General features: G+C 34.5%; 1 protein-coding gene across 3 annotated transcripts in view; it reads right to left on the minus strand.

The window, feature by feature from the left end:
* Positions 1 to 24,263, minus strand: part of GRIA4 (glutamate ionotropic receptor AMPA type subunit 4) — a 393,417-nt gene that overhangs the window by 15,865 nt on the left and 353,289 nt on the right. Inside the window, exon 15 of one of the 3 annotated variants that reach the window (XM_077113094.1) lies at positions 12,734 to 13,113. The exons of the other annotated variants lie outside the window; for them this stretch is intronic. Coding sequence (XP_076969209.1) covers positions 13,092 to 13,113 — 22 coding nt within the window. The 3' untranslated portion in view covers positions 12,734 to 13,091. Of the gene's footprint in view, positions 1 to 12,733; positions 13,114 to 24,263 lie in introns of those variants that run through there. 3 annotated transcript variants of the gene reach the window in all.

Genomic DNA, 24,263 nt, shown 5'->3' on the forward strand with positions numbered 1-24,263 from the left:
GGTGCCGTTCACTTTCACAGTTCGTTTATTGTCCAATAACTAATCCCATCAACCAATTACATGGATTTTAATTTTTGTGAAACAGTTGAATTTACTAGAAATTGAGAAAAATGGTCTTGAACTCCTTTGCTACTAAGAATGTCAACAACTCGAAAGAGGCTGGCATGAAAATTATTCACAGAAGGAAAAACAAATGACATGAACAAACCAACAAACCAGCCAATGATTTTTGTATACTGATTTCCTGATAACAAGGAGTATGGTTAATTATATTCGTGTAGGTTTAATTTGGTGCTTAATTGTTTTCAGAATCTAGGATTTTAGGTTTGGTAGTTTCACAGGGTGGAAGTTATGGGATAGTCAAGAGGCAGGTAGCAACATTTCTTTGGGATAAAGCTTTTATATTTGAATTTTGGATTGATTCTAAAGTTATTTAGAATCTAGGATCACAATGTAAATTAAGTACCATAACCCCAGCAAATCACACTGCATGTGAAGAGATATTTTGCAAAACAAATTTTTAAAAAATTCTAGATTATTAGATTTTCTCCAAATTAATCTGTGTTGGGGGTTGGTAGTAGCATATTCTAGTTATTTTCTAAGAGGATTAAAAAAAAAGTGTCAAAGGTTTTGTCTCCCATGTATTTGGTTTCTTTCTTGCTTTCAAGTTACAATTTTTGAGTGACTTATTTCAAGTGATTTTTCCCAGTATCTAATAAACTTTCTCTTAATTCTAGGGAAGGCTTATATACTGAGAGAACTTGGGTACAGTTTGTGCTCTGCTATTTGATAAAAACTGAATTTGTGATTACTTATGGTCAAATGTATTCTCGATAAAATAAAACAAAATGGCCATATTAATTAATAGTATTTGAACTTGCATTTGCAAATGAAATATCATTTAGCTAATCAAGGGTGTTGTATATTTTACCCCTAATCAGCCTATTAATGCGTTTATTCTCTTAAAATGTATTTGGACTACTTCAGGTAAGAGGTGTATCTCCCAGGGTTGTGATGGTCTGATCTGCCTGAAGAGTACACACTTCCCACGACTAAACCACACACTTTGAGAGTATTAACTCTTTTTAAAAGTTAGATGCCATTTACTACGTGCTAATTAAATAATCAGCTGTTTTTACATTGTCAAGCAAGTGCTGCAAAAAAATTAATACACTTCCTAAAGCCAACATCACCAGGTTGTCAGTTTAATCACCAAAAGGACCAAAGATAAAAGATAGGATAAGTGTAAACTCAGTGTGGACACATCTACTAAAAAATTCTGTTGGGAGGAAAGGAAGTAATTTATTATGTGTACCCAAGAAACTTAAGTACATTTGTCTTTCAGAATTAAAAATAACTACTAAAATTTTATATGGAGAAAATTATTTTATAATCCACTTTATTTTAGCCTGAAACATTCATATTAGGCTTTTTAAATGAAGTGGTATCCCAATTATTTTATATATTGGTTTAGAACATTCCTTCCATTAAAAAACTGAAGCCATTCCATGAGAGGGTTATTTAACAGGGTTATTAGCCATCTCCAAAGACAGTTTCACAGCACAATAGAAAACAAAAAAAGCAAAATAAAGAAATGGATAAGGAAAAGAAAAACTTTATGCTGAGAAAATTGCTTGGAATAAAGCTTTCTAAAAACCATTCTAAAACATTGTCTTTCTAATACCATCTAATAGGCCATGTAAAAACAGTTTAGTTTCACACTGCTATATGCATATTATGTATATATTTGGTAAATACTATGCACTTGGCCAACAAACAATTCTGTGTCCAGTTTGCAATTAGTACCATGAAGCCCTTCCAGAAACATGTGGTCTTTTGATAAAGTCCACCTAATCCTGCACTATGAAATTTACATTTCTTTAATGATGTATAGTGGAAGACACTTTGTAATTAATATTTGGAAATAGTCTCCAGTGCAAGTTATTTCCTACAACGGTCTAACAAATTTCCTTATACAATAAATGTAGGTCTAAAGGTCTTCTTGGATTGTCATTTAAACTGTGACATAAACCACATATGCAAGGACCGACAGGAGACCTGTTACATTTTATGGAATGCATTACTTTTACATGTTAATGATAAGAATAATCAAATAGCTTTTGAATATATATAAATATTTTACTCATTTTGCCAGAATAGGTTAAAAAGTATTTTTCTCCAGGCAAAAAGAAAAAGGAATCATGAAGGAGTAGTTGTAAACAAGGCAAAAGAAACCAGAGTCAGTTAAATGAGGGACATAAAGAGCAGGCCATCCTTGCAGCACATTTTACTACTTACTCCCCTTCATATATCTCAGACATAGATTTCAAAATCAATGTCAGAAATGCATATATATACATAATATATATATATATATATATATATAATTCTTGCCCAGAGTAAGCACAAGAGAAACTATAATAGTGATCTGTCAAAAAGATAAAGAGATAAAAGAAGAAGAATATTGTGGACTATTTCTTACCTAAATTATTCTATTTATTGTATTAAATGCAACTTTTACATAATAAATTCAATTGAAATGGATCGTTTTCTATTTAAAAATGAAAGGAGAGGTATTAACAACAAGTAACCACATTCTCTCTGGATGTGTAAACCACATTTGAGAACATAGGTGTGTTGAAAGAACTTTTATAAATTGAAATAGGATATCTGTAACTGTTTATTTCTTTGCCTTTTATTCCTTAGGTAGAGGAAGTCTAGGTAGGAAAAACCCTTCTCCAAATACGTTTTTTCAGAGTGGTGAGATGGTGGGGAACTTGATTCAGGGCTGAAAAGAAAATGCTCACCTGGTTAAATTCTAGGACCCCTGGAAAACATCCAAGGCTTTTTATTCCTGGAATTTACTCCCTGAATTTTGAGATTATGAAAATTCATACCTCATTGCCCTAGCACTTGGGACCCACTTTTGTCAATGACATTCTTGTTGGAATGTCACATACAGCAGCAGCTTTAAAAAGGGAACAAATTGACCTGAACTTTTTCTGTTTATTAATTTTGGGTTAATTAGTCTAATGCAAAGTAAGATTTCTTATAAATAGCATGCTTAATCCAGGGTAAGACAATTTATCTCTTATCCTATACCCTTCCATAAATGACATCATTAAATTCTGTAGATTTGGAATCACTCCATGGCTCATTCCATGCCTTATTGATTATATTTACTTCTAGATCATACTTATAGTGTAATTTCTGTCAATGGGGTACTAAAGTTTACATGTGATAAAAGGCCTAGCTCTGTAAATTGGGTATGCTTAAATAGTTCAAGTTCAGAGCAGTATTTTTATGATTCCCTGGATTTGTGAATATTATAAAGGCCTGACGATATAAACCCACTGATTTAGCTAATGTCTTCTGCACACAGACTATTCAGGGCACATATAGTTTGTAGAATAAAAATTCACAATATTCTCTTTAATCTGGTGAAAAATTCAATTACTCTTCACTTGATAGAATGAACCTATTGTTGGATGTGATATCAGCAGTGTGTGGGTTAATGGAGTTGGCAATTGTATGTGCGATAGCGCTGGTGGTTTATTATAAGAAAGGGTGCATTAGTTAGTAACACTTGAGAAAAGTCTTCTCAGTTTTAGGCCTGAGCTCTCTTTGCTAGAATTCTCTCTTCATTAGATCATACTATGCACCTCATACCAGATGTTAAAATATCCAAAATATTTATTTAAATGATGTCAGGGATTTTCTTTATAGTCCCCAATAAAATTTAGCATATATTTAAAATCCTTAAAATTTTATGAGTCAACAGATAATTTTGTAAAGAAATTTTAAAATCCCCTTTAAGATGGGCAAAGTTCACAGCCAGGTAATTTATGCAAGAAATAGAAATCATATAAAATCATATAATAAACTTACTTAGAATTAAACTAATGTGAATTAAAGTAATACAAATTCACATTTTATTGTTCATATTGGCAAAGATAAAAATAAAGATAATGCTCAATATAGTCAAGAACTGAATAAGGTAAGCATCCTCATACACTGTTGGTAGAATTTAAGAACTGGAAAGGAAGTAATTTGGCTTTATACAATAAAAGTTTTGAAGCAATTTCTTATGCCTTGATCCAATAATTCCACTTTACAAGAATCGATCCTAAGGAATTAATCAAAGGTGTTGGCAAAATAATTTGATACATTTCATAGCATATTCATAGAGCAAAATATAGAAAGCATCTACGTGTCCAAAAGAAGGGGAGAATTAGATTTTGATCCACACCAGTGTTCTCAAGCCTGATTGAATATCACAACCACTTATTACATACCAGAGGCCCAGACCAAATTCTTCCAGATTGGGGGCAGCATATCTGCATAGCTTTCAAATCTCCAGAGGTGAAACTATTGATAAGCACCCATAATCCATATAACTGAATGTTTTAAAACTATTAAATGTTTTACTGACAAGGAAAAATAGTTACAGTAAAATTGTAAATGAAAAAAAGAAATTTGTATATTCATTGTGATCTCAGTTTACGAATAAACTCTGTTATATAGTCAGTATTAATGGAAAATATTGGAAGGAAATACAACAGGGGTGGACGGATCATGATTGCTTTGGATTACATTTTGTTTTTTATTCTTCCCTATCTACTAAGAATTTTCTACAATGAGCAACAGTACTTAAATAGTAAATTAAAAAAAAAACAACTCTGAATTATTTCAGACTCTCATGCCTGAAATAGCATGCAAACCAAAATATATATTCTATTTCGGATCAAATCAAAGTTGAGAACGAGGTATAATTTAGGAGTCATTCTTGAGGATCTCAGAAAAACAGCCACTGTTCCTGATTGTAGTTTGCTTTGGTTCCCTCGGTTTTGTGCCTCTGGTCACCGACTGGAGGACATGTGTTACATTTGGCTTTACAAAGGTTCTAACTTATTGGAGGGGAACAGGTTAGGCAGAAAAGTATGAATAATGCATCAATTAGCATTATTCCCCAACAGCTAGGATCTGCAGGAGGTTAACAGAACTTCCACTGGCCTAGGGAAGAAGATGAATGGCTGTTTCACACATATTTACATACACACAAGGTGAGTCTTTTCCCTTAGGGTTAATTAGATGGAAATGACTGTAAATAGGCTTGAATCCTGCTAAGTGAGCCATTAAAAAATAATATTTATATACTTCTGTTTTTAGAAAAAGAGATTCCATGGCAACTATCTGTTTGCAAATAAGTATTAGAGATCCCAAGAAAAATGTCAGTTTTTCTATAGGAATTAAAAAAATGAAATTTGTTTTTATCTCCCATCATACCGTATATATATATACCAGCATAAATTTTTCCAGAACAAGCATAATGAGAAAATAGTAATTTACTGAAAAAGGAACGATAACCAACTCTGAATAGACTGTTCATTCTAAGTTATTTAAATGAAGCCTGCATTGTCAGTATTGTCACAAGAGATGCAAATTGTTTATATGATATACGTAAAAGCCTATACCTCATGACAAGGATGACACAGGTAGGGAGGAGCAGATATCACACAGGATTTTACTCGTGTGGTCTAATTAATGATGTCCCCCAAATAAGGGTGGAGAGAGACAGCAGAAGTGAGGATTTACCGCAAACCACAGAGCTTTGTATAAAGTCATTTAACCCATTGAGGAAAATAGCTATGATATCAATCAGGAAAATATGAAAGAGTAAATAAAAACCATAGACTGCTAAATGATAAATTAAGAGCTAAAATATGTCTGATCTTTAGGAAAGTCACGAGTTCACAGTTCTCCTTATCAGCTATTAAGGCCTGGAAAGGTAACCAGTTCTCAGCGTTATCAATGCTCCACTAAGTTTCCAATTTAACTTGTAGCTATTCTATTCCTTTTCTTCTTAAATTATTCCTTCCAGTAGACAAGCACAAGACTCTTTTTGCTTCAGTGGATTTGTGCACTCATTTCCAAAGGCAGAATTTGGTCTAAACTGCTCTTTCTTTCATATATGTGAAAGTTTTTAGAAAATACAAATTGCTTTCATTCTATTTGCTTATGCAATGACAAGTAAGACTTGCATAAAATGGCACTATTGATCCAAAAGTTAACATCAAAATTTAGGAAGAAAAAATTTTTAGGCGGAAAGACAATTCAGACTTAGCATGAACATTTGAACACCAGATTAATAAGGAAGTATTTACTGTCTTCGCTTTGGACTTTGGATGAGATATTTGCAAAGATCTGTAGGGTTCTTTACATTTCATATTCCAAGTGAGTCTAGAACTGAAAAAGTTAAATACTGGACTAGATTCCAGGAATTGTTTCTTTGGTATTTGTGTGAATAATTCTTATGTGTCTGAGGAATGTGATTCCTTGTAGGAGCCCTGTGAATTCCATGAGGATCTCTGCCAGGAGCATCAGCTAGGTACTGTAAGTAATGAAACATTTAATTATATTTTTAGCTTTGAGTGTTTTTTGAGGTAATCCTTACAAATAATTTATGGATTTAGTTTCATGATTTTGTCAAGTTTAGGTCTCAAAGCAGAATTTTCTAAACTTTTTTGGATTATAGACCCTTTATAGAATATGATGAAAGCTATGGACAAGAAAAATGCTGAAACATACAAAACTACAGACTGGCATACAACTTCAGGACTCTCAGACTTTGGAAGGTGAGCATGAACACAGATTTAAAATATCTATTTTATATTCTAACACTTATTTTAAAATTAATGACCAATTTCAAGGGTGTCTATTGGAGAACAGAGAATAAAAAACATTTCTGTGACTAAGGTGGCTCCTGGATTTTGATATAGAAAGAAGCTTACAGGCTGTGGTTTGGCTGACAGGGACTTCTAGGGAGCTAACCTCAATCTGTGGCCACTCTGGAAGCATATAGGGTATGGTTTTTTTTTTTTTTTTTTTTAAGACTGTTACGTTAAATAAATAAAAACCAAAAACAAAACCCAAAAAAAAACACCAAACAAACAAAACCCCAACTGTCTAAAGATATTTGTAGTTATACTTACATAATATAAGACAATATCAGTTATTCACATTCAATAATGTAATTTTTATTTTATTTGGGGTAGCCTTGGGGTGCTGTTTAAAATTATCCAGAAATAATGCCTTCCCGTGTTATTCCTTCGGTGCTATCACCATCTGTGATCAAATCATACAAAAGGGAGCTTTGTTTCAAGATTAGGCTCTAGCTACTTAGAGTGAAAAGTGCTTCAAGTATCTCTGAATATCATTCACTGTTTAATTTTGTGATCATTATTATTCTAATGTAAATTTTCAAAAATATAGGAGCTGATCACTGTCCTAGTCACAGCATGTGAGCTGGCCAGCAGAACGGTGCCTGTCACACTATACCTAATTTTTCGCTGTCCCTGTCCCTGACATTGGGTTCCCTCATTTTCTAAACCATGCTTCTATTCCCCTTATACGATTTCCAGAATTCTAAACCATGCTACAATCTTGGATCATGTTTACTTCTTCCAGCCTTTGTTGATTCTAAACATTTTCATCGATTGCTTTAAAGACCTAGGATCCTAGAATCTTTCAGCCAAAGATAGTTTGATGGTGATCTCCAACCTTCTCATTTTACAGATGTGGTCCCCAGGGCCTGGTCAAAGTTAGGTGACTTGCCCACCAGAGCCCAGCTGGGATGCAGGTCTTCTGCTTTCTGGTCCAGTGCTCTTTCCCACAATGGAATATACCTTTTGCTACCTGTCAGCGTTCCTTCCTGCCCAGTTAACCTTTCTATACGTTATAAGGAAACTTTTCCTATAAGGGAGCCTTACCTTTTCTGGAGAAGTTTGTCATGTTTAGTAGGGGCCAACTCTGATGAAGCTTTGGAGGCTTTTTGATTCATATAGTTTTATAAATATTTCCTGCACTAGTAAATTGGCAACTTCTGCTCTTTGTGGCTAAATACTCCTTGACTCAAGATATAACTTCAAAGGCAGGTGGTCTTGTCAACTAAACTATTTCCCAAATACCCAAGAAGGGCAGTAGGTAATTTTCTTTGAAAAGCAACACCAAAAACCTGTATGATGATTTGATCTGACTAGATGGTAACAACTTTTTTTCTTCCAAGTTTAAAAATAAGGTAGGTTTATCTTACTATATACAAGGCTCTTAGTAACTTAGGACTGATGCTATCTTTTGGGACATAAAACCTTGGATGCCCAAGAACAGCATTACAAAGAAGCTCCAGTATAATGGATTAGAAAATATTACACAGAAGAAATTGAACTGTAAAAGCAAAAAATAAAATAACAGGGCCTAACCATAAAACTCAGTCTTATCTTTGAATTTTCATTTTCCCTCCTTTCCTATACATGATTATCCACTGAGAATTCTTTTTCTTGAAAGTATCTCCCAAATTCATCTTTTCATTTTCACTGGCATCACCTTAGTTGAATCCTTTATCAACTCAAATGTGATCTGTTGGCCTCCTAATGCATTCTTGTAACCCAGGGTCAGAATAACCTGCCTTTTCTGCTTTTTATAGCACTATGTCTCTTGAAAACCTTCAGTGACTCATATATACTATTGAGTACACAAATTCTTTCTGACATTCAAGGATTCACAATAACTCAGTTTACACATTTCTTTAAAGTATACTGTCAGACTCTCTCTTGGTATAGCTAGGCTAGTTTCCTTAAAATTCTCAAAAAACTTTGTTGAGAATTCACTCTAAACTCATGTTGTACTGTCACAAAGAATTCTTTTTTTTTTTTCCTTAGCTTTCTCAAGTTCCTTATCATTTTCCAGGGATAATCACTCATTCCCTTATTCATTCAATTAATACTTGTTTATTAACAAATAAATTTGAAGCATCTTTATAAGGTCCTTTCCAAAATACTCTAGATGTTATTTATCTCGTGCTTCTTTAAAGTATAACACCTTTAAAGTATAACAACTTTATCTGGACCATTTGCATTTGCTTTGAGGCATACCTTATTTTGTAACACTATCTGTGTACATCTTCTTTTCATCTTAGAGGGCAATGACTGTGCCTTATGAGACTTTTATAACATTTTCAGTGCCAAAAGCAAGGCAGGAAATGTAATAGGAATGCAATAACTACATGTAAAATTGATATCCAAGTGAATTAACTTGAGGAGCTATGTTGCAAGCAAACCATCAGAAATGAAATAATAATTTACTGTACAATAAAAGGAAATATTTTGATAATAGAACCTAGTGGGTTTTGGAATGATGTGCCTGGTGTGAAGAGTGCTTCAAAACAGAACAAACAAAACAAAAGCCTTCAAAACTGTCTATTAAATGTTGGCAAGAGAGGCATACAAATATTATGACACTAGCTATCTGTATGAATAATGCCAAACAATTTGATCCATCTTAAAAACAAAATAATTTAGGAAGATATTTGCTGAGATTATAGATGGTTAAAGGGGTCACTTAACCACTTTGTGTAGATGGAAAAGGGAAGAACACTAAATATGAAAATCAAACACAAGTTTATTGTGAATAGCAAGAGGAATCTAATATTCTCAATTAAATTCCAATATGAAAATCCCAAATAGTGGTATTTGTATAGCTCAGGTCTAATAGAAGTTTAGCAAATAAAACACATCATCTTTAGAGAACTTCTGTTACAAATTTACTACTTAAAATGTACAATTTTCAGTACATTTTCAGAAATTAAGTTTATTATCAACAGATAGTAAAAACCAGCTGTACGTTTGGTTTATCTCTATTAAGATTTATTTTACTGTATTTTTAAATATGCCTTTAACTTACTAAATATGGTTAGTTAACCTTCATATACAAATATTTTAAGCTTCTCATCATATTCTTCAAAGTAAAAATCACACTATCAATTCTTCTCTGGATTTAAGATTTTAGTTTCCTCAGCACTAGGCAAGTATTTGAATACTACTCTTAATAACTTAAAATGTGTGACATTGTTTCACCTACCCCAACTTTTGGCTTGGGCTTTGGTTCATTGGGAAAATATTACGAATGGAAAAAGGAAGTTGGATAATAAAAATAAGGCTTCTTATATAAATAGGGATTATATCCATCTGAGTTAATGGGATCTTGAGAGGAAACTATTTCAACTTGCCATTCAAGGTTCAGGACAATATAGAAAACTCATACCTAGGACAGCATGCTTTGTTTTGTTTTTGTTTTTTTATATGCTGTATGGTGAGGGTCACATTTTACTCTTTTTCTATGTGACTATCCTGTTATTGTAGCACCATTTGTTGAGTTATTATTATTATTTTTCGGGGGGAAGTGCATACATGGTCTAGGAATCGAACCTGGTTCTCCCTCAGGGCAGGTGAGAATTCTACCATGGAATTACCCTTCCATCCCAGCATGTGTGGTTTATGTTACTCTCTCAAAATGGCTTGAGTTTAAGAATTCTAAATCAATGGGTCCTTAAAGATTTTAAATTTATGCCATTCTAAATGAAGACACTAAAAGCTGCCTTTTTTTTGAGAGCTATAGGATTTGTAATCATATTTCAAAACTGAAACATATTTTAATGCTCACTTATTTTTATTAAATAATTCAAATAGAATAAAGTTCCAAAAAGTTTAAATTCTTATGTAGTTCCACTTACATTTGTTTCTATTTGCGTTCACACTTGAACATATCACAGTCTTTCAGTTATTTGCTCCTTGTCAGAAATAGAGTACTTTTTTCCCCCACAATTTCACAATTTTAGATTTTTATTTTAGCTGCTCTAAGGTAGTGAAGGCTTAAAGAAATATCACTGTAATGATTCAGCTGTCATACTCATATGTTAAACCTTACCTTTTCTGTATAACTCCATCATCACCTTTGATCTTTCTCCCACTGTTTAGGGGTATTTGGGCTATATTCATTCTAACTTATGCATCTTGGAAGGGGCTGTCAATAATATGGGATTAAGGGGATGGAATGCGTTGATGTTCTGAAGAGGCTGGCCCCTCTGCATTTCAGGACTTAATCTGGTCCAGGGACCCATCTGGAGGTTGTAGGTTTTGGGGAGGTACCCTGGTGCATGGAACCTTTGTAGAATCTTATATAATACTCTAAGTGTTCTTTAGGATTGGCTGGAATGGTTTTGGCTGGGGTTTGGTAAGTTATGATAGGTAGCAATGTCTAACTGAAGCATGCGAAGAGTGACCTCCAGAGTAGCCTCTTGACTCTGAACTCTCTCAGCCACCGATACCTTATTTGTTACACTTCTTTTCCCCCTTTTGGTCGGAATGGCATTGTTGATTCCAAGAAACAGAGTACTTCTTAAGCTACCAATTTTGGGGGCATCCAACAAATCTTTTAAAATACATCTTTTAAATTGAATGAAATTAATATAAGCTCAACAGTTTTCATTCTGAGTAACAAAGCCAAAAATAGTGGTTTCATCTCAATTTTAGTTCAAGGTTATCCCAAAGAACCAAGTCCCTGCAAAACCGTCAACAATTTGTTGTCTGAATATTTACCACAAACTATTTCATAAGAATCAATGTACACACCATCTACATGATAAAATTAATGTTTATAGACACCAAAATCTGAAATCTAAGGTGTCCACATCCACTAAAACATCTTGCGACAATTTCCTCATTTTAATATGATTATTTAGGATGAGATTCCATATATCTGGCATCTTGAAAATAAGCAATGAATAATTTGATTCAACTTTATCCTGTACTGTTCACTGAAGGAGTTAGTGAGCAAGAGAATCAAAATCAGGTTTTCCCTGACTAATATGATAACAAATATGGTAATTAATATGATAGCAAAGTCTCATTATTAGGTTTCTGGATTTGGTTTTCAGTGCAATATAATTATCTACAAAAAAAAAAAACATGTGTTGGTTTTAAAATCAAATTCCTATTCCGTATATGCCCCTAATCACATGACTGTGGATCATGCTCACAGCACAGTAGGTTCCTAACAAAAATATATCCTGCTGAAATTATTCTGTCTTATTAAAACCTCCACAGGTCTAACTATAAGGTTACTCTGAACAACACCTCTGTAAAAAAATGGTAGAACTCAGGCCAACTGTATTTCCGAAAGATGATGACTTTTCTTCCTGGCCACAAGTTGCCTGAATTATCATTCTTCCTGTATGTTCCTCCTTTTCTAAAATTTCCATCTTGCTGAACCCTATGTGTCTCAGTTACCTAATCCTAATTCTTCCTGAAAACTCGGCTGGGTCACTCATGATCTAGCTTTCATGGAGGGCAATGAAAACAAAGAAATATTGCTGAATAGGATCAGGAAGCTCATCCCTTCACCTCCACAGGGTGCATCTTTCTTCTAAAACCTCAAAGTCTGAGTGATTTTTAAATCCTCTCACCTGATTCCCCCCTTAAGCTTTTAGGGTAATGAAGAACCAATGTGAAACAGAGTTTCAAGGGCAGGGATGCTGAAGCCTTTCATGGACAACAACATAAAAGTGAGAGGTTACAGTAGGAAACCATAAAATGTAATAGAAGAGGTCTGGAGATAAGCATCTATTAGCTTAGAGAAATAATGTTCATGACAATATTTCCTCCCTCTCTTCTTATTTTCCTGATCATAGTTTGCATACAATACCTTGAAAATCTTGGTGATTGTCTATACTACTTTAGCTCAAAAGTCCATCCTAACCATATTTCAAAATATAAATTATTAAATTAAATCAGCTGCCTTTTAACAAACTTTAAAAATTTTAGTAATGATTAATTTTATATAATAATACTTTGAATTTCAGTATTAATATTTTTATAACCTTTTACTCATTATGGTTTGATTGGCAGAAACTATTCATATTCTGTATAAATAGAAATTAGTAGGTAACAATTTTCTAAGGCTATTTAAGAACCTAATCCTTAATGGAAGAGTGGTACTAATATTTACTGGTGATGGAAACATAAATGTATCAGCATGTTACTGATCTAAGTGTGTGAAGGTTTTTTTTCCCCTGCTATAACATCTGTAAAATAACGATTATGCACAAGAGGCAAGCTGATTTCCTAGTGCCAGTGGGTTAAAAAATATGAAAGTATAAAGAAAAGGGGGAAAAAAAGGTGGGGGAGGGGTTTCCTTCAAATGGATGGAACCCATTCTTTTGAAAGAAAACTCCCCTCTTACCTTGGTCCTGGAGCTGGTTAGATCTCCTCTGTCCTCCTCCTAGGGGAGAAATACCCAAAGTTAAACAATAATAGAACATGGTCTTGTATTAAAGTCAAGTTCAGTTTTGGCCAACCCCTTTCTCAGGTCTCACAAGACACTACCAACTGTCTGATATACTGGGGCTTTTACTGAATTGAAAGTCCATTTCAAGGGTTAAGCCAAAGGGGAATGAACATTAGCTGCATAAGGGAAAGAAAAGTTCTGACAGCTTTTCAGTCAGTCTGTTTTGTCAGAGAGCTTTAATAAATTGAAGACTGCCTTAGAGCAGGGAAATTCATGGAAGGGAATTGTTGGGGTTATTTGGCTGCATCTGGGAAGGACCGAGATAGAGCTCCTTTGGGAAAAGGAGGCACAGTGGATTGTTCCCAGCCCATTTCCCTGATGTTCTTCATATCCTTCGAGAGTAAAATGATAGTATGCAAGCAACACCATATTTGGAAGCCATACTGAATCTGATATGGATAATAATCTTGTAAAAATGAAAATATCTTAACAGGCCACTAGATGAGTGGATTACAGAAAACTTTGGGTGAAACTATCAGAAACTACGTGCTTGTTTGATTTTTTTCAAAACAGGGAATCATAGGTGCTAAAGATGGGAATTTTTTTTCTTAGTATGTCTGTGGCTAACTAGGAATTCTAGTGCCTTTGGAGAAAAATGAGGTAGGGTAGTGAAAGGAGCGTAGGTTTGGGAATTAGAAATAGGCTACAGTTTCAGCTCTGTCACTCATCAGCTATTTGATCTTGAGCTTCAGCAGCATCATCTGTCCAGATAAAGATAATACTACCAACCTCAAGGAGTGGCTGGGGTTAAGTCAGAAAATATATTCGTATACATGTGCCTGACACATACGAGGTAGTTATTAAATGTTTATTTCCTTTTTATTTATACCATCTTGGATATGGCTTTTCCTTTAAATTGCTTTGTTCTTTTTTGAGGCTGCTCTCTAAATAACAGCATAGCATTAGTTCCTAGTTACCCTTTGGCATAATTTTAGAGATGCTGATTGGCTCCCATAAAACAACCAAATACCAGACAATTGATTGAATTCTGTGAGACATGAAGGAAAGTGGAGACCAAGAATGAGCTTGAACCCATACGAGATCATGTGCTATTGTTATTTAACTTTGGGTAACTTATTAAAATTCTTTATCAAGGAAAATGACATCAAATGAGAAAAAGGATGCACTCTGGAACCTCACGTTATCACATTGTATTCCAGAGACATCACAATGAGAGATGTTGTCATCATTACTGTAATGGTCATAATGAAAATGTGCAGGGAAAATAACACTAAATGGCAGATTCTATGATATACAATGCAATCTTGTTTCCATCTATGAATGTTACCATTTGTTTAGCATTAGAGTCATCCTATCAATTTTAATCATCTTAAAGTCACATGATGTAAATATGGCATAGTAAAACTCCAGCTACAGACATCCATATTTTTTCTAGTGTTCTTCCTTGGGAACTTTAACATCATTTATTATCTTCAATGGATATTCTAGAAATGGTTATTATGGCAAACCAGTATTTTATCCACTAAACACTACAAATTCCAAATAACATACAGAAAAAAGAGTACCTGCTTTATACCAAACAAATTCATTCTGAAATTGTAAAGCTGTGCTTAAAATGGGAAAATAATACATTGTGTTTTATAAAACACCTAATTATCCATGGAAGTCATTCATATGACTGAGTTTTTAAGAAAATATTTCTGTATTTGGAAGTAATCTGGGCATCTATGAATAAGAGCAATTGCAGTTATGCTGCCTGGATTGGATGAAATTGCAGTGGCTGTGCAGTCTTCACGCTTCAGGGCGTAAACTGATTGCCATTTGTGATGAAGTGAAAAATGAAAAAGAAATCAGTAGTATTGAAGTTGTCAATGTTATTATGGTGCCCTTAAAAATCACCTTCTCAAGTATTTCATATTGAAACACCACAGAATGCCACATTACATGCATTGATTGTTATCATATCTAGATATGAAATATATAGTTTTGTTCTAAAAAATTCAAAGTAAGTCCTTCTATATGCATATGCTTCACTTTCACTGTTTTATTTCCCCCTTATATAATCCAGTAGATGTGTCAGATTTGTGCTTTGCCAAAAGTTTGATGTCAACACATAATGTTAAATGTCAGTATAAGCAGGCATACGAGATCTCTAGCTGTGTTGGTTTGTACAGGTTTTCCTTAAATACCTTTGCATTTCACAATGTAGACAGACTGTGAAAAAAAGTAGCTCTTTACTAAAAAAGTGACATTTAATTCCAAAACCAAACAAGCTTCTATTGATGTTTTGGGAATAAATGGATTTATCCCCAAGTGCATTAAGTGTCTGCAACTTCGAAGAGGTATAAAATAATTCTTTGGCTGTTTTGCTAAACGTAGTCAGGGTATGACTCGGAATTTCAGACTCTCAAAGTGGGAGGGGGCTTTAGAGGTCACCCATTATGATCTCTTCTTCAGGAGATGTGAGAATCTCTTCTACTTCTACTTGAACCACTCTGATGCTGGGCTTCAAAGGGCCGTTCTCCCTCTCTCCTTTTTTGACCAGTTTTAATTGTTGGACAAGCCTTCTTTCTGCTGATCTGAAATTGATCTCTGTGATTTCTTCACTTGACAAGAGTTTGTTTAGTTGTAAATATAAATAAAATGTTAATAGTTTCTTGAGCTTTATATGGATATTTTCACAATGCCTTGAAATTATTCACGTGGCCCAAACTACAGCATTGGAGAATCACAGAAACAGTTTAGTAGGTTTTCAGGAGTAAATGCATTTATACTAAAAAGTCCTTTTCTGTTCTTTTCCCATAAGAGCACTGGAAAGAATCAGAAAATAGTTTTAATCTCAGCCATGGGATTGTGGGCAAGTCACTTAACGTCTCTAATATGCAGTTTCTTCCTCTATAACAAAATAATAAGAGGGTTGATTGTTAAAAGTATTGAGTGAAAAAATATATGTGGAAGTGGTTTGATAATGCTATGCTTATAGCATATGCTATGCATTTTATTTGTTTTGCCCAGAAACTACATTACTCAGTAACTTTTAGTGTTCTACATGAAGCCCTATTTAAAAATCTTCTTTTAAAAGTGAATAAATAAAAAAAAAGAACTTCAATTAAATGATATATTAAAACTCCAGATACCTGGGTTTCATTTTAAGTTTTCTCTTTCTCATATATATTTTTTGACTCTCTTTTTCATGATAAAGGCAACTGGCAACAAAGAACTGCTATACTTGCTGATTAATTTTTTTTGTCCTAATTGCAGATGCCTGGAAAGAGGAGAGGCTAGGTGCTGGGAAATTAATGATGAATTCTCTTAGTTAATAATAGGATTCTGGACTGTCACTCCTTCAAAAAAGGGATATTCAGAAGCTGTATATCTCTTAGCCACAAATGGGAAACATCTAGAATTATTTAACAGCAGAGGCCCTACAGGTAATTCTTGACAGTTTTTATTCAATCTTCAGTGAAGTGAAGCAATAGAGAAGGGGGGTCCACTCACTGAATATTTACTCTAAAAGTGAGATGCTGTTTGTTTCAGATTTATTTGATTGATTCCAATTTAACTCTTATTTTGACTTATTATCAAATATTTAGAACAAACAGAGTGAAGTTTTAAAATTTCTGTAAAAACTTATCTCTGGGTCAATTTCTCTGTTGAGTACCTCAAAATAAACAACAACAAAAAGGAGAGCTAAATAAAGTCTAGTTTATTTTGACATGATGTGATGTGACTTTGTGTGTTCAGTGGTATTGAAATGATATGGCCCAATAGATTTTTTCCACATACTGGTACTGGACATTTTGAAAGGCAGAATTGATGTGGGAATATTTTTGTACCTTTAATTTTTCTATATTGTTGAGTTGTGTGGTGTTAAAGGAGCATATTGAAATGATTTCACTAACTTTTTGAAAGAGTATTTGATACTGTGGCTGACTCCTAACAATGAGTTTTCAGAAAGTGTGGAACCTATCTGTATAATATAAACTATTTTTAATCATGAAAAAGACTTCTGTTATTAAGGAGGTTACACAATGTGTTCACAGTATGTCTAACTCCTGTTAATATAATCACTATTTACAATATAGTCTCTATCAATAGAGCGTTTGTTTCTGAGAAGGCTCAGGCCCAGGTAAAAGTGTTTTGTACAGTCAAATGGTGAGTTTCTACTGGTATTGCCAGGAGCACATAATACTATATGATTGTGGCAAAGTGATCTCAGATGTAAATTATTTCCATCGTGAAAACAAGAGTTATGAAAATCATTTTTTTGGAAAAGAATAAAATGTTAAAATAAATGAGCTACAGCTTCTTATTCCTAGCTAAATTAGAATAGAATATAATTCTAAACCAGGGTGTTACTAGTTTCAAGCCCATTTCAAAGAACTACTAAACAACTACTTCATTTTCTTAAACATGCACCATGAACCAACCTCAATCTTGGTTATATTACCTTTAAAGACAAAAGGAAGCTAAAAATATCTGAAGTTGTGAATGAGTGGTCTTCCATATGCTGGCTGAAACGAATGAGTACATTTTCACTTTTATGGAAAACTATTATTTATTTATGATGTATTAATTAGATGTTCATCATAAGTACAAAACTACATTAAAGCATCATAAAGGATTATATATTTAAGAGATTACATCATCCACAATAAAGTAAGCTTTACAGAATATAATGATAAGCACTTGAAAATTTTTCAGTACTGATGATCATAATTTCCTCCAAATTACTGTTTGGGTGTTTATAATACTCTTTACATGTCTTAATTACCCCAAGAATAAGAAGCCCCCTCATTTCCTTCTTATGCAGCCTCTCTCTGCCCATACTTCCATACTCTTAGCTAAAAAGGGCCTGGGACACTAAGGGGTAAAAATAGATTACAGCATTATTATAATACTTGTTTTCTTGCACCTACAGACTATTTGATATGTAATACTTATGACCTCTCCCAGAACTTTTAATGGTTCCTCCCTGCCACAGGCTGCTGTTAGGCAGCCCAGGTTGTAATCTTCCTGGTAGTCTTTCCTTAAGGAAGGTATGTTTGGAGAATAATATCCAATACCAGTGATGCACAAAATATAAAAGAACTGTCACTTGAATTTTGCTGCTTATTCTGAAGATAAATTCGCAGCCATTCCTAAGCTAAATACATGCAACTTTATCATTGTAAACTTTAAGGGCATTTACTATCAACAGAAATCATGGTTCTAAAACTTGAGGCCCTATAGGGAAGATAATTAATCCGCCACAGTTTCTTTAATAATTGAGTGTAGAAAGGGCCAAAGAATAGCTCTGTCACTGTGGTCAGAAGCTACATTATGCACAGAAGAAACAAAACACTCTTTTGTGGGCAAAAATCATCTATGTTATTTAAATATTGGTCTAGAAAATGTTAAAAAGGAAGAATATAAGGAAATAGAAGCAATTTCAATAGAAAGAGAATAACACTGAATTTTGATATGATCAAATCTACTCTGGTTAATTTTAAAGGCAAGCAAGCACTGTTTTCTGTACACCAGCCTCACACATACGTGAGCTCTTTGCCTTTGATCTGGACACTCCATCATGGAATGGCTTTAGTGCCTCTTCCTGTGATGGAAGTTAGGCCTCTTATGCCCCCATGCTCTGTCAACTCATGATTGCCAGTCAGTGTTGCATTATGTTGAAAGCCTCATATGGATAATTTCCCTGGGACAGCATGTTGACAGCATGTTTGCCCTGCTGCTGGGACTTTACATGTGGCCAGCACATTCATATACCAGATCACAACCGATATATCTGATTCAATGTAAAAGCAGAGCTCCAGGCATGCAAACACTGGATGCTCTTGCTATTTTCTTAGCTCTAAGATTCCTAGATTCATAATCTACTCCTACCCCCCACATGCACATCTTGCCTTGGAGATCCTTTCAGATGCTTTACTTTGAATATCTGGCCTTAATCTTTCCACTGATGTATCTCAGTTGCACCTCTCTATAGATCTCAATACAGCCAGGCCCCTGAGAAGGAGAGCCTTCTTTCTGGTCCCTTGTGATCTAAAGCATCTGGTCCCGATGCTTTAGATCACATACAACTGGCTGCTACCCTCCAACATGGAAATGGGGATCCAAATAAATAGAAACCTTCATGCACTTGCCTCTTGTTCCTTCTTTTTTTTTTTTTTTTTTTTTTACATGGGCAGGCACCGGGAATCGAACCCGGGTCCTCTGGCATGGCAGGTGAGCATTCTTGCCTGCTGAGCCACCATGGCCCACCCCCTCTTGTTCCTTCTTAACACAAGCACTAGAGCTGCAACTGCTTCTGGAGACCATTCCTTACAGTGAGATGATCTGTAAAGGTGAGTGACATAACATGGAACTTGTATGGCTGCCAGACATCTACCAGGAAGGAAACTTAAATTGCGACTAATGTAAGGGTAAGCATATCGATAGATATTCAGCACATTTATTAAATGTCAGATTATGAGCTTTGATATTAGATACAACTTTGTTTTCAAAATGCACTTCTGAAAAAGATATTTGTAGGTTAAGGTTGCCTGATGTGATGGCTGTAGGTTCAGCTGTCATGTTAGTCGTGTGTTGCCACTGAATTAGTATGAGTTGTATGGGGTATCTTCTTTTAGACACTCTTTATAGGACTTATCGATGAGACAATTTTATGGGACTAAACAGTTTGGAATTTTGGCTTTAGTTCTGTCAGAATTGAGATTCTTCTTAGATCTATCATCGCATCAGGTTGTGAGGACTTAAATTAACTTTTAAACTTCTTTTGTAGCAGTTTTATCTTGCTAAATTTAATCCTCTTTAAAGTGGTAGAAACTAAAGTGGCCACAAATTACCTTCTTTCTCCCAGGCAGGTTACTAAAATGTGACTTCTAAGTGTAATGTGAGGTGAATAAAGGGTTAACCATGATTTTAGAAACTTTTGAAGACTGTATGATACCTACTGCAGCCTGAAAGTATCCTCAGAGTGAAAAACTTGAAAACTAGCAGGTAAATTCTCAGCAATCATTTGTGGAAAGAATTGGCAAATGAAGGAGGGTAAATAATTTTAGTGTTTTGTTTTTTGTTTTGCCATTTCTTGGAAGAATGGCAAAAATATATAATGTCTCATGAGTCTTAAAGAAATGCAGAAAACGTAACATTATTTTCCTCTTCATAGGGAGCTATGATTTTAGTACTTTTTTTTTAATTGTAGGAGAGGGTTAAGTGAAAAATCTAGAATTTCGAATGGCAGTGGAAAGTGCTATGTTTTCTATCATATTCAACATGCAGAAAGGGGAGGAGGAGGAGTTTAAGGATTCTAAAGTGCAATTATTTTTTTTCACTGGGACACATGTAGCTTTGATGCCTTTATCACATGACATCTCAGTTGTGAATGCAAAATGCTTGGTGCCTACAATAAACGTGAAGATCTCTAATAGCCAACACATTTCATGACAATGGAAATTTGTATTTGTTTGTGTGTATATATGTTAACAGGTGCATAGATTTTTTGTGTGTATTTTTCTAATCACTAATGTGACAGCATATATTCTAAAAGATAGTAGTGTCACAAAAATTAATCTACGTATCTTTGAATATGGCAGCAAGTGAAGTTAATATTCATAAGCAACAATATATGTCTTTCCATAATAGTTAGAAAGTACTTCCATATTTGTATACTAATGTACTGCAACTCATTTCCAGAAGACAAGTTAAAAGTTTATTTGAGGATGGGTGCTGCTTAGTAATATTATATACTCGGCCTAAAATTTCTGTACTATTAATTTGTTCTAGCCTCTACATTATGCACTAACAGCTGACTCATTACTAATGCCAAGGGTAGACTACAGTATTCTCATGCATGATGTCTAGAAACCTCCTTCTTTCTAAACCATCTAAGAACTCCTGAACTGATGAACTAAATACGCCTCACATATTTTACACGGGGAAATAGTTCCTTAGGATAGCGTATTTTTTCATGTATGACTTTGAAGATTAAGTTCAATACATCTGCCTTAACGAAGCCTCCAAATCAGAAGAAACATAATATGGCTTACAGGAGACCTCTATCCACCTTCAAACAGATCTAGAACTGGACAGAGAGTTCTATGAGGCCAGTGCTTCTGTTAACTACTGAAAGTCCGATGAAAGATGCGGTATGCAATTCCCTTTCTTAGTATTTCCTGCCGCCTGCCATGTTCTTGCTGTGGGGCTCTGACTTGCCTGCTGTAAACTAAGCATGTGGTGCCTGGTTTCAAAGGATCAGTTCCCGTTGCCTTGAATTACTGGAACAGGGCATCAGCAAGTCCAAATGGGTTTCATTTTTTCTAGGTCTCACCCACTGATGCAATTTCTTTGGTATCTGCTTTCTTTTGAAAGTTCTTTTTTTTTTTTTAATGACTACATTTGTGTTGTTTTAGATACTATCCCACAAACATCTTTAGAGAAGGCAAAGTTCGAATAAAAATTATCACTGTTGAATAATAGAAGTATAAGAGACTATAGTTTTTTTTTTTAACTTTACTTCAAACATTAGGTAGGGTCAAGTATATGAATCCTTATTAGGGTCTTTAGACTTGAGCATTTATAGATGCCAGATACTAGAATTTCTTTAAAAGGGATATTTTCTTCTAACAACTACTTATTGGTCAATAAATCTGTATTGTCCAAAACTATAATTTACCCTAACTAATCTTAAAGGGTTCTATTTAAGTATAGCAAAATTGATAGTATAGTAAATTGTATAGTGTAGATGCTAAAACAGATTATAGTATCACTGATAGTAAAATATGAAACTTTACTATAAATACTATGCTATACTATACTGTAGTCTATTATACTATCTATAGTATAGTAAAGTTGTTTAGTAATGTTGATAATGATTGTAAAGTCAAATAAATAGAAGATACTTTCTCTTTAATTTAACCTTTACATTCATTCCATTGTAATACAATCTAAAAAGATATTTTTAAACAAATTAAAAATTTCTCAGGCAGAGAAAGGCGCTGACAACTGCTATGGACTGCCAGGGCTAATGGAGAAGGGGTGAGAGGGAAAGACATGGCATGGCTAGTAATCATAAATAGCACTGTACATGTGGAAAGAACGTTTCAGGAGAAATATAAGGTATTGAGATAGTTGAGTGATAATATGAAAGAAGAGATTTTACTCTTCTATCTCAGCATAAGATCTGAATATTTTTTGAATATTTTCTTTAGAGGGTAATTTTGAAAGAGCATTGCCGGTAAGAGTTAAGTTCTTTCACTCACTGATAGTTCAGTTTCTGAGTACATGCACCTTATAATTATTTCCCTTTTTTACATTAGAATTTGGGGAGAGTAGGCTTAGCAGCATCAATATACCTAGTGTTGTTTTCTTACCCAAATATTGGAGAATCTATAATAAGTTATAGATAATTTCTGGACACTGGACTTTCTGTATTGGAGAGCTGTTGGTGATAGCACAAACGTTTTAGTATTTTAATTTTTATGCCTAGTAAAAACTAGTTTGAAAGTCTCTTTAAGCAATAAATAACTCTGTTTATGTTGACCATGAAGATGGTCACTGTTCATCACTGCTGTATCATTTTTAAGCCTAGGCACTGATACACACTCCCTGATTACATCTGTTTTAAATGCTACATGAAAGACCCGAGTTCTGACTTTCTATCGTGGTTATATATCCACTCTTAGTCTTTTCTATGACATTTATTCTGAAGTGTTTTGATCAAACAGCAGGCCTAGAGAGTTAAAACAACAGAAGATTGCTGGTCACATCCCTGCATTTTCTGGTTAAGCTTACAGAGATAGACAGATCCCGGTTTTTCTTAGAGTCTCATTTTGCCTAATAAATCAAAGCGGCAGAGTCTGTGAGAAAACCACAGTTAATGACTAGATAATAACAATGCAATAAACAAGTCTCACTATATCCAGAGCGATTAACCTAAAGATTTGGTTTAAAAAGATAGATCCGATAGGAAAACAGATGTAGTCTCAACTGAACAAGCAAGGCAGGGAGGTTTCAAAGACACTTGATGCAGGAATGCCCTCTAGACCTTGCTCTGAAGAAGGCAATTATTTTTAATTTACTTCCATGAACTGGATCATTTATACAGAAAAGGCCTATTAGTCCATCTCTGTTTTAGTTTGCTTTGATACATAAGAATCCTAGTAGAATAAGAATGAAAATGTAAGCCTAATGAGTCTCCTGCTTCTGATGGGCTGGGGGTAGGGAGTGAGGAGGTGGAGGGTAAGGTGGATGCTGGTGAGCCTGCAGTGCCCTCCCAGTGTTCTGAAAGACAGGACAAAATGACTGTGCTTTTGGCATGCAGGGGCCAGCTTGCTCAGGAAACTGTCGCATGTATTAAACAAAGCCCTTAAACAAAATCTCTAACCAGGAAGCTGAATTTAACAACCGCCTCATTAACAAGATCCAGGGAAGGACAGGAAAAGAGGGGGAAGCCAATAGCTGATTATTATACAGCTCTAGACAGATGAAGCCCTTCAGCCTTTTCCCCAAACAATCCCTGTAGTGTGGATTTGACAAAATGGCACATTTAAGAGGGAACTCTCTTGCTATCAATGGGCGTCAGACGCACCCGTATCTGAGGGCCACATTCAGTCCCTGGAGCTTGACTTTATCAGGATGCACAAGACAGAGGACAAGGCAGCTATAGCCACAGAGAATTAATTAGAGCAAAAGCAACATCCAGTGAATATAGTCAATAGTCTGAGCACTGATCTACATATCCACCACCATTGCCTTCTCCTTTTCTATATATTATTTTAAATTGCTTATACCGAGGTGCTCTTATAACTACTACTTCAATAAGATTTATTTGCTACTTGGTCTCATTGAAATGACATATTTCTCATATTGGATCATACAGAATATACTCTCAAAGACCAAAGATCCTGATGTCAGTTTAAGTTTCTGAATTGTTGAGATATTTTCAGGTAGAATTTTATCATGGATAATTGACTAATTTGGCTTCCTCCTTGTACATTTCTCCAGTTTCTTATGTTATATATGCTAAAATAAACTTGATTTCAGAATTACTAGAGTCCACAACCAATTTTGTCTTTACTAAGTTGTTTTTGTTAATCGCTTATTAAAAATTTCCCTTTTGTACCATG

Source organism: Tamandua tetradactyla, chromosome 8, assembly GCF_023851605.1.
Source record: "Tamandua tetradactyla isolate mTamTet1 chromosome 8, mTamTet1.pri, whole genome shotgun sequence".
Classification (NCBI taxonomy): Eukaryota; Metazoa; Chordata; class Mammalia; order Pilosa; family Myrmecophagidae; genus Tamandua; species Tamandua tetradactyla.